This window comes from Dioscorea cayenensis, chromosome 5 (genome assembly GCF_009730915.1).
Source record: "Dioscorea cayenensis subsp. rotundata cultivar TDr96_F1 chromosome 5, TDr96_F1_v2_PseudoChromosome.rev07_lg8_w22 25.fasta, whole genome shotgun sequence".
Classification (NCBI taxonomy): domain Eukaryota; kingdom Viridiplantae; phylum Streptophyta; class Magnoliopsida; order Dioscoreales; family Dioscoreaceae; genus Dioscorea; species Dioscorea cayenensis.
In genome coordinates this window covers 9,544,483-9,557,334 of record NC_052475.1, presented here as the reverse complement: position 1 = coordinate 9,557,334, position 12,852 = coordinate 9,544,483, and the positions used below count along the sequence as shown (strand labels likewise).

The following is a 12,852-nucleotide window of genomic DNA, read 5'->3' as shown; positions in this document are numbered from 1 at the left end:
TTTTCGCTTATAGTACTTAATTCAGTCTTCATTCATCAAATTTGTTCTACTTACATATTTGGCAGTCTGCACTTAATTTTTTTCTAATTAATCAGGTCACTCATTGGATGATACAATGGCACTTAATGAAGCCCTACAAGAGTTGCTTGATGGAATTCAGGTAAATTGTTATAAAATGAATATTAAATATGCTTAATTTATAATTCTTGTATGATTCCTTGGTCAAACTATAGTTCACCTCTAAATCTTTTTAGATACACTGATGTCCATATCAAGTCATAAGCATATTGCTCACGTAGTGCTATATTGTAATTAAACTACACTCTCCCTACATCACATCCGGCTTTTTTGCATATTCATGAGGTCATATAATTTGTAAGTCACAATTAGGATAAAAATACCCTATCTCGAATATTATGAATGAGTGGCCAAGAATAAATCTGCATGTTTTCTCCTAACACCTTATCATCTTATATATTATGCCAAATGTTGTTTGGTCTTAGATCTTATATGAAATCCTTTCCAGGTATTCATTTTGTCATAATATATTTCTTTATGTTTGAGAATTTTCAAATAGTCTATTTTATCTTACATCCTCCAGCCATTGTTTTTTTGGATAATATTATGAATTTGATGTATTGATATTGATGAAATTATGACTACTTGTCTTATGATATGGAAATTAAATTACTAAACACAATTTGTACCAAATTAGGCAAGCACTAAGATTTTTGCATAAGGCAAAACTCGGGACCAAGTCCAAAAAACTTACATTTGTTCCATATAACAGGGTGCACAATACTTCATAGCAAAATGCAAAGATTCACTGATTAATCACGCTATTCCTCACACAAAAAGTTGAACCCTGTCAAAAATAAATAAGAAACTCACCAAAGTTTCTCTCGCTAAAAAGTTGCAATTATAACCTGATCATCATGCGGCCCATACGCAACATAGTAAAAATCCCTAAAAATATCAATCTGCACCAAGATCAAAATGATTGTCGAACTATCACCTTAAATACTGCTGTGCATAAAGTTTTTTATGCTATAAGCCTGCGCGTGTTTGAGGAAGAAATATAAAATCATTGAGGTTAGCATCTTTAGATCATCCATTACTAATTCACTTCATTCAATTTGTTTGTTCACTCAATTTTCAATTTAACAGAAGAAATTGTTAAACATATAAAGCCCATTACTATTTACTCTAATGTATATATATACTTGTAAACATTGTGACATAAATATAGATGATCATTCTCTCTTCATCTTTATATTCTAGCATGGTATCAAAGAGGGTTGAGAAACCTTAACTCTAGTCATCTTCCGGTCATCATCTCATCAAACTCTGGCCTCATTCGTCTTAACTTCCGACCAAGATCTATTTTCTCCAGCGGATCTAGATCTTCTCATCTTCTTCAGCCATCATCTAATTTCTTCTCATCTTCTCCGATTATCTTTATCCTCTTCGGCTATCTCTGGCCATCTTGGTTAGATCACCTATTTATATGCATCTTCTCCGATTATCTTCTCCATACCTCAAATCAGATCCCGTGCCTGCACTGGGTTTGCCTGCGCCGGCCTTCCTTAAGTCACCGCCGATGACAGCACCGCAACTCCTCGCTAACCTCCCTCAAGTCACCACCGCCGAGCACTTCTTTCTGAGCTTCAATCATCTTCCTGGAATCCAATTCAAAGAACTTTCACAAACACAAAGAGACAACCTCATGGAGACAAGCACTAGGTGACAAACACAGTCCCGACACACAGTGACGGCAGACAGTGACGGCGTACAATGACGACATAGTGATTGCGTACAGTGATGGTGCACAATAACACATTAGTAAAAAAATGGCAAATCCAATTCAACCCTCGGATCCGGTTATTGGCAGTAGTGTTCTTCACACGGATATTAGACTTATTGGTCATAATTATCATGAGTGGGCATTTCCGGTATGCATGCTTTTGCAATCGGTTGGTCTCGCCTCTCATCTCATTGACGATCTTCCTGATGAGGCGACGACTGTTATGACAGTTGTCAAGGCTTGGCGTGTTGCCGATGATCATGTCATGGGTATCTTGTGCATGAGTACTAATGTTTCCATTAGGATAAGCTTTGTCGATCATTTATCAGCCAAGGAAATTTAGGACTGCCTTAAACAGCGCTATCTACACACCAGTGAGGCACTCCAGCTCTCCTTACTACAAAACCTATATAGTCTTCAACAACAGGATCTATCAATGGAGGAATTCTACACAGTCTTCACTCATGTATCTGGTCAATAGGATACTATGGTGCCGAAAGGATGCTCCGATTGCAAGTATTGTGCCAAAAAGGAAAAACATGAGTAGCAGAACCTCATGTTCTAGTTTGTGATGCGCCTTCGGTCCAAGTTTGAGCAAGTACGCATTCAGGTTCTTGAATATACTCCCCTTCCTACCTTTGCAGAGACACATCTTCATGCTCTTGCTTGTACTTCAGTGATCTCACACTGTTTTGGTGACTCCTCATTAGGTTAGAGTAATCAGGGCTTTTTCTTCTGTAGACGCTATCGTCTGCACCCACTGCAAAAATACAGGTCATCCTGCTTAGAATTGCTTCAAGTTACATCCTAAGCGGCTTGCTAAGTTTCGGGTCAGTCGCTTCTCTTGATCTCATTGCGGAGTTGTTACTGGCGCTTCTTCTTGTTCTGATCCTCTTGTCTGTGCATTTGGACCCGCTGCCTCAATGTCAGTATCAGGTACTATCGCTTCCTCTTAGGTCTTAGCTCAGAAGCTTCTTTTCACATGACTTCTGATGGTTCTTAGCTTTCATCCTATAGACCTGCTCCTAATGGTACGTATATTCAGACTGCTGATGGAACTTCTTATTCTGTTACACATTAAGGGATTCTTTCTACTTGTCGATTTACTGTTTCTGATGTGTCCCTCATTCCTAAGATATCTATGAATCTTATGTCTGTTGGCCAACTCACCGACCTTTATTGTTTTATTTGGTTTGATGATTCTTCTTGCTATGTGCAGAACTGTCGGACCAAAGCAGTGATTGGTATTGGCCATCTCTATAGTGATTCTAGCAGACTCTACGTTCTAGATCGTCTTCTCTTCCTTTTCCTTCTACTATACCCGCGCTCTCCACTGTTCCTGCTTCTACGCTCCATGTTTAGGGATCTGCTTTTCCTGCTTCTACTTTTCCACAGTGGCATCATCGCCTGGGTCAGCTATGTGGCTCACTTTTGTCTTCTTTAGTTCATCAAGGTGTTTTGGGTCATCCGTCTATTGATGTTGGTTTTCATTGTTCGGGTTGTAAGCTTGGCAAGCAAGTACAACTCCCATATTCTGCGAGCATCTCTAAGTCTAGTCTTTTTTATTTAGTTCATTCTGATGTTTGGGGTCCTGCGCCTTTTACTTCCAAGGGTGGTCACAAGTATTATGTCATTTTCATTGATGATTACTCTAGATATATATGGGTCTATTTCATGAAGCATCGATCTCAATTGTTATCTATCTATTAGTCGTTTACTAGTATGGTTCACACTCAGTTTTCTACTGCCATTCTTGTTTTCTGTTCTGATTCCAGGAGAGAGCATCTGTCCACTGTTTTTCGTCAATTTCTCTCATCTGTGGGTATTCTTCCACAACTTTCTTGTCCTGGTGCTTATCAGTAGAATGGGATCGCTGAACATAAGCATCGTCACATGATTGAGATTGCTGGGACTCTTCTAATTTCATCTTTTGTATCTGCTCATTTCTAGGCTAAGGCCGTTTTCACGGCGCTTTACCTCATCAACATGCAACCATCCTCTTCTCTTCAAGATATGTCCTGGAGAAATCTTGTTCGGTTCTTTTCCTTGTTATGATCATCTTCGAGTCTTTGGTTATGTCTGTTATGTCTTACTTGCAAATCCTGAATGTACCAAGTTAACAGCTTAGTCGATTGAGTGTCTTTCTTGGGTATATTCTTGAGCATAATGGCTATCGTTGCTATGAGCTTTCTGGTCATCACATTCACATATCTCTTGATGTCACTTTTAACAAGAGTCGTCCTTAATTCTACTCTTCTGCTACTTAACCTCCTTCTTCCTCTCCTTCTTCCACAGAGTCTATTTCGTTTCTTCGACTTCCTCCTTTGGAATTGGTTCCTACCATAGAGTCATCTGTTGTTCTTTCTTCACATCCTAATCCACCTCCAGCTCCATCTTCCGTTATACCTCCACCCCAAGCTTCTGACACTTATCCTCTTCACTATTGTCGTCGGCCTAAAGTTCCTCATGATTCCCAATTCTCCATTCCTGCTCCTTTAGATGCTCCGGCCAGTACCACTGATGCAGCATTTGATGGTCTATTACCTACCTCAATGTCTCGGTATAACCTTCGTGATCGTACTACTATTTCTGCACCTGACAAATATGGTTTTCCTACTGTTGGTGTTGTATATGAGCCCAGCGCTTATTAGGAGTCAACCAATATCTCTGAGTGGCAGTTGACTATGTCTGAGGAGCTTTCAGCTTTGGAAAAAACAGGCACTTGGGATCTTGTTCCTCTACCTGCTCAGGCCATTCCTATTACATGCAAGCGGGTGTATAAGGTCAAGACAAAGTCTAAGGGTTCAGTGGAACGCTATAAGGCTAGTCTTGTTTGTGGTTTTCAGCAGGCACGTGGTCGTGATTATGTTGAGACTTTTGCTCATGTGGCTCATCTGACTACAGTTTGCACTCTGAATGTTGTGGTTGCTTTCGCTCTTGGACTATCTCTCAAATAGATGTGAAGAATGCTTTTCTTCACAGTGATTTATATGAGGAGGTATATATGCATCCACCCCCCTGGCATTTAGACATCTGAAGTTATGTTTGTCGCCTTCATTATGCTCTTTATGGTCTCAAGCAGTTCTATGTGCTTGGTTTGAGTGGTTTAGTTCTGTGGTGTGTGCAGCTGGTTTTTCGCCCAGCAATCATGATCCTGAATTATTCATCCATATCTCTCAATGTGGTCGCACCTTGCTTCTGCTCTATGTTGATGATATATTGATTACTAGTGATGATATGGAGAATATTGCTTTCTTGAAGCAACATCTCAGCCAGCAGTTTAAGTTGTCTGATTTAGGACCTCTTAGCTATTTTCTGGGGATCGAGGTGACTTATACAGATGATGGTTACTACATTTCTCAGCACCAATATATTCAAGATCTCATTGTATGCTCTGGTCTTACTGACTCACGGATTGCCGCTATACCTATGAAGCTTCATGTTCAGCTTCGTCCCACGGATGGCACACCACTAGAGGATCCTTCTCGTTATCATCATATTATAGGTAGTCTTGTTTATCTTACCGTCACCAGGCCTGATATTGCTCATCATGTTCATGTGTTGAGCCAGTTCGTTAGTGCTCCTACTTCTATTCACTACGGCCATTTACTTCGTGTGTTGCATTATCGGAGGTGATAGCATTTGGACGCCTGTTCTATGCCCATTCCAGTCCGCTTCAACTTCACGCTTACTCGGATTCCACCTGGGCAAGTGACCCTATTGACCGCCGGTCCATCACTGGTTATTGCATATTTCTTGGCACTTTTCTTCTTGCATGGAAGTCCAAGAAACAGACTGCGGTGTCACATTTTAGCATTGAGGCGGACCTTTGGGCTCTTTTTACTACCACATCTAGAATTGTATGGCTTCGTTGGTTGTTGGCTGAATTTGGTGTCTCATGTGATACTCCTACTCCTCTTCTCTGTGACAACACCGGTGCTATACAGATTGTCAATAACCCCATGAAGCATGAATTGACCAAGCATATTGGTGTTGATGCGTCTTTCACACGTTCACACTATCAGCAGTTGACCATTGCTCTTCAGTATGTGCCGTCTGAGTCTCAAGTTGCCGATTTTTTCACCAAGCCCCAGACTTGAGAACGACATCGGTTCCATCTTCTCAGACTCTGTCTCAGATCCACCTTGAGTTTCCAAGCCCCAGACTTGAGAACAACATCGGTTCCATCTTCTTAGACTCTATGTCTCAGATCCACCTTGAGTTTGAAGGGGGGTGTTGAATATATAAAGCCCATTACTATTTACTCTAATGTATATATATATACTTGTAAACATTGTGACACAAATATAGATGATCATTCTCTCTTCATCTCTGTATTCTAACAGAGATTAGGTTTAGTAAGTATTGGTTTTGTTCCTAATTTGATGTTAATGCTTCTTTTTTTTTTTTTATTTTGTTGAGCAAATGCAAAAAAGAATACAAGACATAAGATCATGCATAAATTATGTGTGTTTTTTAAATGTTAAAAAGTTCCTGTCTGTTAATTTAATATTTTTCATAATTTGGTTGTCAAATGAGATATTCTCCAAAGTATATTCTTTCATATTTTCCCCTTTGCATTTATTTGGACTTTTAAATCAAGAACAAACTTTAAATAAGAAGGTTCTGTTCAATACTTTAATTACTGTAATGAGTATTAGACACATACTGAACTGTTGTAATATTATAGGAAAAAACAAAAGTTTGAACTCCATACCATTTTGCACTTGTCTTCAAATTCAGGAAGATTTCCATGCGGTAATAGAATGGGGATGCAAGATCGATCCCTTGTGCTGCATATCGATGCATGGGACAACAGAGCGCTACCTTTCTGGTCAGAAAGCTGATACTGCCGGATTTGTGCGTCTGTTGCTTGGTGAGCTGGAATCCCGAATTTCAGTGCAGTTTCGCAGGGTTAGTATTGGTTATACTGCCATTATTTTAGTTATGATGAGTAAATAAGATAACATTCACTTCTGAGTTGCATCTCAGTATGTTGATGAAGCTTGCCATCAGATTGAAAAGAATGAACGCAATGTGAGACAAATGGGAGTTCTTCCCTTTATTCCCAGGTTCTCAGTCACATTTGTATATTACAAAATTTAAAAGCTCAGCATGCTGTTTATTTGACTTAATCATACTATTTTGAAGAGTCCTTTTGTACTGGTTATTTGAAACTCTATTGTGGCTTGCATGGAGTCACCATCTTGATCATGTCATTTCACTACCTTCTTTCTGCATATCCTTCTTTATAGAATTATTTGGTTTCCATTACCAACCTATAGTTACCAAGAGACCTTTTTTGTATTCTCCTTTTTTCTCTAGATAGAAAACTATTTTTTTTTCTCATCACAACAGTGTCTACTTCTGGTAATACTTTTCTTTACATCACAACAGTCAATTTTTAGCGATATGTATGCTTTTACCATTATTGTAGTTCAAATTAGATATAAGTACTCTTTTGATTTGTTTTACCATTATTTTCATTCATCCTAGCGGGCTCGACTTATAGTAATACTTTCCTTCACATCCAAAATTATGATGCTGTAGGATCTGAAATGAGTTCAGAGTAGTCAATATCTAATGAAATACAGGCTTTTACCATTATTGTATTTTAAACTAGATTTAAATATAATTTTGATTTCTTTAATTCATAAGCAATGTGATTTTATCAATGAAATAGTAAGTAAAACTATTAAGCTACTAAAGTTTAAGTTGCATTTCATGTTCTGAAGGATTTGATGTCTTCACTTGCAACATATTTTCATAATTGTTTTTGTTCATGAAACTTTTCTAGTTTTTTGACCAACATCTTAATGGGTGTTGCAAATGTCTATGTTTAACTAGCTATATGTTTGTTGTCGTAGATTTGCCACCCTTGCAACACGCATGGAACAATATATCCAAGGGCAGTCCAGAGATTTGGTTGACCAAGCATACACAAAAATTGTGAGTTTTCTTAGTACTCTTTGTGATTGTTAGTTAATCAGAACAGCTATGAATCTATGACAGATGAAAAGGAATCATTTAGAATAAGCGCAACTGGAACTGGATGCTAAAATGTGCTCAGATTCTAAATTCACTTCAACTAAACACACTGTAAATTTTCTGTTTCTTTGAGACATTTTAATCTTAGGCCCTCTCATTTTAAATTTGGCTATTTGTGCTTTATTTAACTTCATAGCAAACCACAAACAAAACAGAACAAGAGTAAGAGTGCACCACACCTTTAGAGCATGTTGTCTTTACTAAATTTTAAGTGCTACATTAAACAGGTCAGCATTATGTTTGTGACTATGGAAAAGATTGCACAAGCAGACCCCAAGTATGCTGACATCGTATTGTTTGAGAATTATGCCGCTTTCCAAAACAGGTAAAGCAATCATGATAAATTCTGTATGCTAGTTAACTTTTGCCAAGTATATGTGATAAGGATGGTTCTGTCTTCTTTGGAAGTACATTTAGAATATTTTGTATTATCATAGTAACTAATAGTCCCACGTTGGTGAATGTGGTAAATATGAATTTAAATATATAAGCCTGGTCTCTCATTCTATTAGCTTAAATTTTTGAGTTAAAAGTTAAATAGGCTGAAAGACTAGGCTTATGTATTTTAATCGATATTTACAAAATTAGTATTTTTTTTTTCAAAGTTCAAATTCTTTGAACATCATAATTGCTAACTTTGTTTAGAGGTTAGCTTCCTAATAAACTTAACAAACCACCTATTTTTGCTCCACTCCAATCAACATATTTGTTCTCCGTTCCATTGACTAAACATTTCAATGCTTGTCTATGAAGCTCAATCTTCTCCTACCCAAACTTTACCATCTCTTTTATAGAGACCTTTTCCACTTTCTTCTCCAATTCATCCATAACATATTTTCCCGTTAACTTTTCCTTTATTCCCTCCTCCAACATCAACACTTTTGATGCACTGCACTATTCACCATCTATCTCCATCTCATTTAAAGCCACTTTCAAGAATGGATAGCACTGTGCAACACTATGAATCTAGATTTTCTTCATTGTCTACTTCATGCTGGAAGAGCATATTGGTCTTACCTGTTCTAGACACCTCTGTACCAATGCCGGGGACATGATTTCTCCAGAAAGTGTGGAAGATGATAAGATGAGGCTTCTTGGAGAGGTATTTTGTTTTTTCATTAGAATTAGGCTTTTGTTTTGCTGTATGCTATATTTATACATATGAGCATGGAGATTTGGTAAGAAGTCAACATCTAGACAAAGTTAGAAATTAGGATGTTCAAAGACATTGAACTTTGAAAAAAAAACAGTTAGTTTAGTAAATATGGAGTTGAATATACTAGCCTAGGTCTCTCATCCTATCAGCTTAATTTTTTGGGTTGAGCAAGCCTAAATAATGTATTTGGTTTGCTCCTAAAACTTGGTTTGTTTGTAGCGTGGCTAGTTATAAATTTATAATAGATTAGCATATATCAAGGGGACATATTAGAATAACTAATAGTGCCACATCTGTTAATGTAGTAATTATGGATTTGAATTTATAAGCTTGAGTCTCTCATCCTATCAACTTAAACTTTTGGATTTAATGAAGCACAAATTATATGTTTGATTTGTATCTAACATAGATTACCTCTGATCTATATTAAAGAAAAATATTTTATTGTCATTCATGCTTCACTGAGAAGTACTTGGTTGCAGTCTTTATGATTTAGCAAATGTGGTGCCAATACTTGCAAAGTTCTACCATCAAGCCAGTGAATTATATGAACAGGCTTGCACGCGTCATATCAATATGGTCATTTACATTGTACGGACACTTAACTTCCTACTCTTATCTTTTAGTTTCATGTCATGATATGAATTTTTGGTCTTTGAATTTTTCATAGGATGAGTTATAATAAAAATTAAATTTTGGCAATCTGTATGGCAGCATTTTGAGAAATTGTTCCTGTTTGCACGTAGAATTGAGGAATGTTTGCAGAGCTCCCCTGCTGAGGAGGTTAGTAAATCAAGATATTCTTGAATATTTTAGCCAAATTCCTTTTTTTCTAAGCTAATATTTATAGCTGCATAATTTACTTTTGCCCTCAATTGATGTAAGTGTAGTGATATCAAGTTATTCGATGGATTTCTTCTGGTTGCTTACAGCCATCGGCTTATTTCATAAAATTTTATTAGATTGGCCTGCTGTGACTATTGTTTCCATTCTCTTGTGCAAACTTTTAGGTGATGCATCAGTGCCACCAAAAACAAACTATGGTGTGAGTCAAACTAGCCTTCAATATATAATTTGTAGCAATGATAATCATCTGCTACCAAATAAAACAAGTTTTCACTGTAGTCAGAAATAATAATTCAAGTCCAAAATTTCGCAATTCAGAAATTTAAATTGTTCTGGTAAAAGCGGTTATTAGTGTCTTGATTCTAGCAAATAATAAGATATAAACTGAAACTGTTAATGCTCATGCGCTAGAAGTTCATTTTATGTGAAAGCAGCATTGTTGAAAGAAGGAAATTGTGGACCAAAATCAAGAAAACAAGCTGAAATGGGTAGGTTGTTGAACAATGTGTCATGGAATCAATCTTAGATCTGAAACAGAAAGGTTCTGCAGTAATTAACGGTGTTTGTGATTAATGCATGAATTGAAGTTAAGTCATATTGTTTGACTCCCTTAGTCAAGGATAGTTAGATGGATTGATCATTCCCCTGCATGAATGTTGAAACACTGATTCCCTTATTCAAGCAATATATTTTATCATTTCCTGTAGAAGTCAGATGCCCACAAGGATTGATTTTCTATAGCTTTTACTTTTGCAAAGAACAGAGGTCTTCATTGTCAAAAACATAATCTAGATTTGAGATACTGAAACAAACATTGAGGATTAGTGATACAAACTTTGAACCCTATTGATTATTTGCCTAGCTTTCAATAAACAGCTTTTATAAATTTGGCTCTTACAAACAGAAAATCAGTTTGCCACAGGCTTTGAGATTCCCAAATTAAAATTCAAACCATATGTCTAGATATCAACATTTACCAATTATGAGATTCTCTGTCTTATTCCTTTGTTTTACTCTGTTTAAGATTCTTGAGTCTACTTTGCATGGATTATGCATTCCATTTTGTTTATTAACTGGTAAAATGCACTACTTCAAAGAATATTTGATGATACCCCCATGAAAGCGGGTAGATGATACCTTTGTTTTACCTTGGTACTGGTTGAGACTCTTGAGACAACTTTGTGTGGATTGTATCCGTTTGTGTTTTTCAACTAGTAAAATGTACTTGTAGAATATTTGATAAGACCTTCATGAAAGCAGGTAGATAACTGCATGCTTGAGGACCTTGTTTAGTTAAAAAGTTTTTTTATTTTTATTGATTTCAGTTCTATGAGTCTTTTGTAGATTCCTTTTATTGTCGGGCTTTCAAAGGTTGATCTTCGCAAGACACTTAAATCTACTTTCTCTGGTGTAAGTCATGAGAGACCTATGAGTATTATCTTCTTTAGTTTTTCTTTGTTTTTCCTCATCTTTTTTTATTTGTTAACTGTATAAACAATACCTCCTTGCAAGGATAGCTTGACAAGTCTGCCAATGCTATGTATAAAAAGTTACAGAAGAATGTAACTTCAGAAGAACTGATGCCTTCTTTGTGGGAGAAGTGTAAGGTATGCCTGGTCAACCCTTTTCCAAAAATAAATTGAATTGAACAAGAGTTTTTGTCTGATTGACGGCTTTACTATACACGTTGCTAATACCATTTGAGTAATTAGATATTTTCTCACTTTAGGTTGATCTCTTCATGAAATCTTTTTAAACCTACTTCATTTTTCAGTTTCTAAATTTGACAGAGATCTTGGTTTTGTCTATCTCTTCCGCACAGTTTCTTTACTATACGCTTGATTTGCTATTTTTTCTGCCTGATTGAATGCAATCAAATCCAAGAAAGAAAATTGAGTTGATGTTCATTCATAGAGATTAAAAGATTGATAACAACATTTGACATGGTATTGTTTGATTGCAGAAAGAATTTCTGGACAAATATGACACATTTATTCAACTGGTTGCCAAGGTGTATCCAAAAGAAACTATCCCTTCTGTTGTGGAAATCAGAGATCTTCTCACACCTATGTAGTTCACTCACAATTTTTCTCTCTTTTCTCTCATATTCTTCTTATTCATTTCATTCATATATTTTCAAATTTGATTTTCTTTTTTGTTTTCAGTTTTTAATCTCTTCTTGAAGAAGATATAATTCCTCTAAATTTGTGAAGAATTTGTTTTTCCATACTGAATAGGACTTGTGAATAATTAAAATGTTCCATGGATGTCAAAATCTATTGGATAGTTTTCTTTCTTTCCTTTTTTTTGTTTTTTTTATGTTTGTATATAGCATGTCTCTCACAGTGTTATAGTTTCACACATTATCTATAATCATGGGAAATCTGAAATTATCTTTTACTTAATAATGTCAAACTTGCAAATGAACCTTATAAACTTATTATGTTTGATTTTTAGCTGTTTAAAGATATTTTAAATTTTGATTTGTCTTGTGCTTTGCAAAAGAACCTTTAAATTTTACAAACTAATCTGTACATAATCTTTTTGTGTGGATAAATTTGTACAAATAAAGAACTAAATGACGCATGTATTTTGTAAATAAAGATATCGAAAGCTTACTAAACGCAGTTATGGTTTTTTTTTTAATTAAACCTCTAAGTTTGGCATTTCCTTAAATAAACCCTTGAAAATTAGAAAGTTACATACAAATCCATGTACTTATTTGTAAAAACTCATTTTTCCCATAATAAATTTTTGCACCCTTAAATATTTTCAGACGTCTACCTATTTTTGCACCTTTGAATAGTAACAGCAAGCTGTGTTTTATTTATTTGTTTATTTTGTAATGGACTACATATTTACCTAAATATGAGGGAAAATATCTAGATATACAACATGGTTTAAGCTATTAGATCCTAAGCTGGATCATTAATCATTTAATGGAGGAGAATGAATCTGTGGATGAAACAAAACTTAAGCCTGTCTAGAATCAAGGTAT

The 12,852-nt window shown here is 36.0% G+C and overlaps 1 protein-coding gene across 3 annotated transcripts in view; it reads left to right on the top strand.

Annotated features, from left to right (window-relative positions):
- Positions 1-12,154, top strand: part of LOC120261638 (exocyst complex component SEC3A-like) — a 42,255-nt gene extending 30,101 nt beyond the window's left edge. For 2 of the 3 annotated variants that reach the window (XM_039269598.1, XM_039269597.1), the window contains 10 exons: positions 96-160; positions 6,548-6,718; positions 6,797-6,876; positions 7,672-7,753; positions 8,080-8,177; positions 9,491-9,599; positions 9,723-9,791; positions 11,199-11,264; positions 11,372-11,461; positions 11,818-12,154. In XM_039269598.1, coding sequence (XP_039125532.1) covers positions 96-160; positions 6,548-6,718; positions 6,797-6,876; positions 7,672-7,753; positions 8,080-8,177; positions 9,491-9,599; positions 9,723-9,791; positions 11,199-11,264; positions 11,372-11,461; positions 11,818-11,928 — 941 coding nt within the window. In that variant the 3' untranslated portion in view covers positions 11,929-12,154. Of the gene's footprint in view, positions 1-95; positions 161-6,547; positions 6,719-6,796; positions 6,877-7,671; positions 7,754-8,079; positions 8,178-8,878; positions 8,955-9,490; positions 9,600-9,722; positions 9,792-11,198; positions 11,265-11,371; positions 11,462-11,817 lie in introns of those variants that run through there. The other variant, XM_039269599.1, reaches the window with a different exon arrangement.
- Positions 12,155-12,852: the final 698 nt, after the last annotated feature.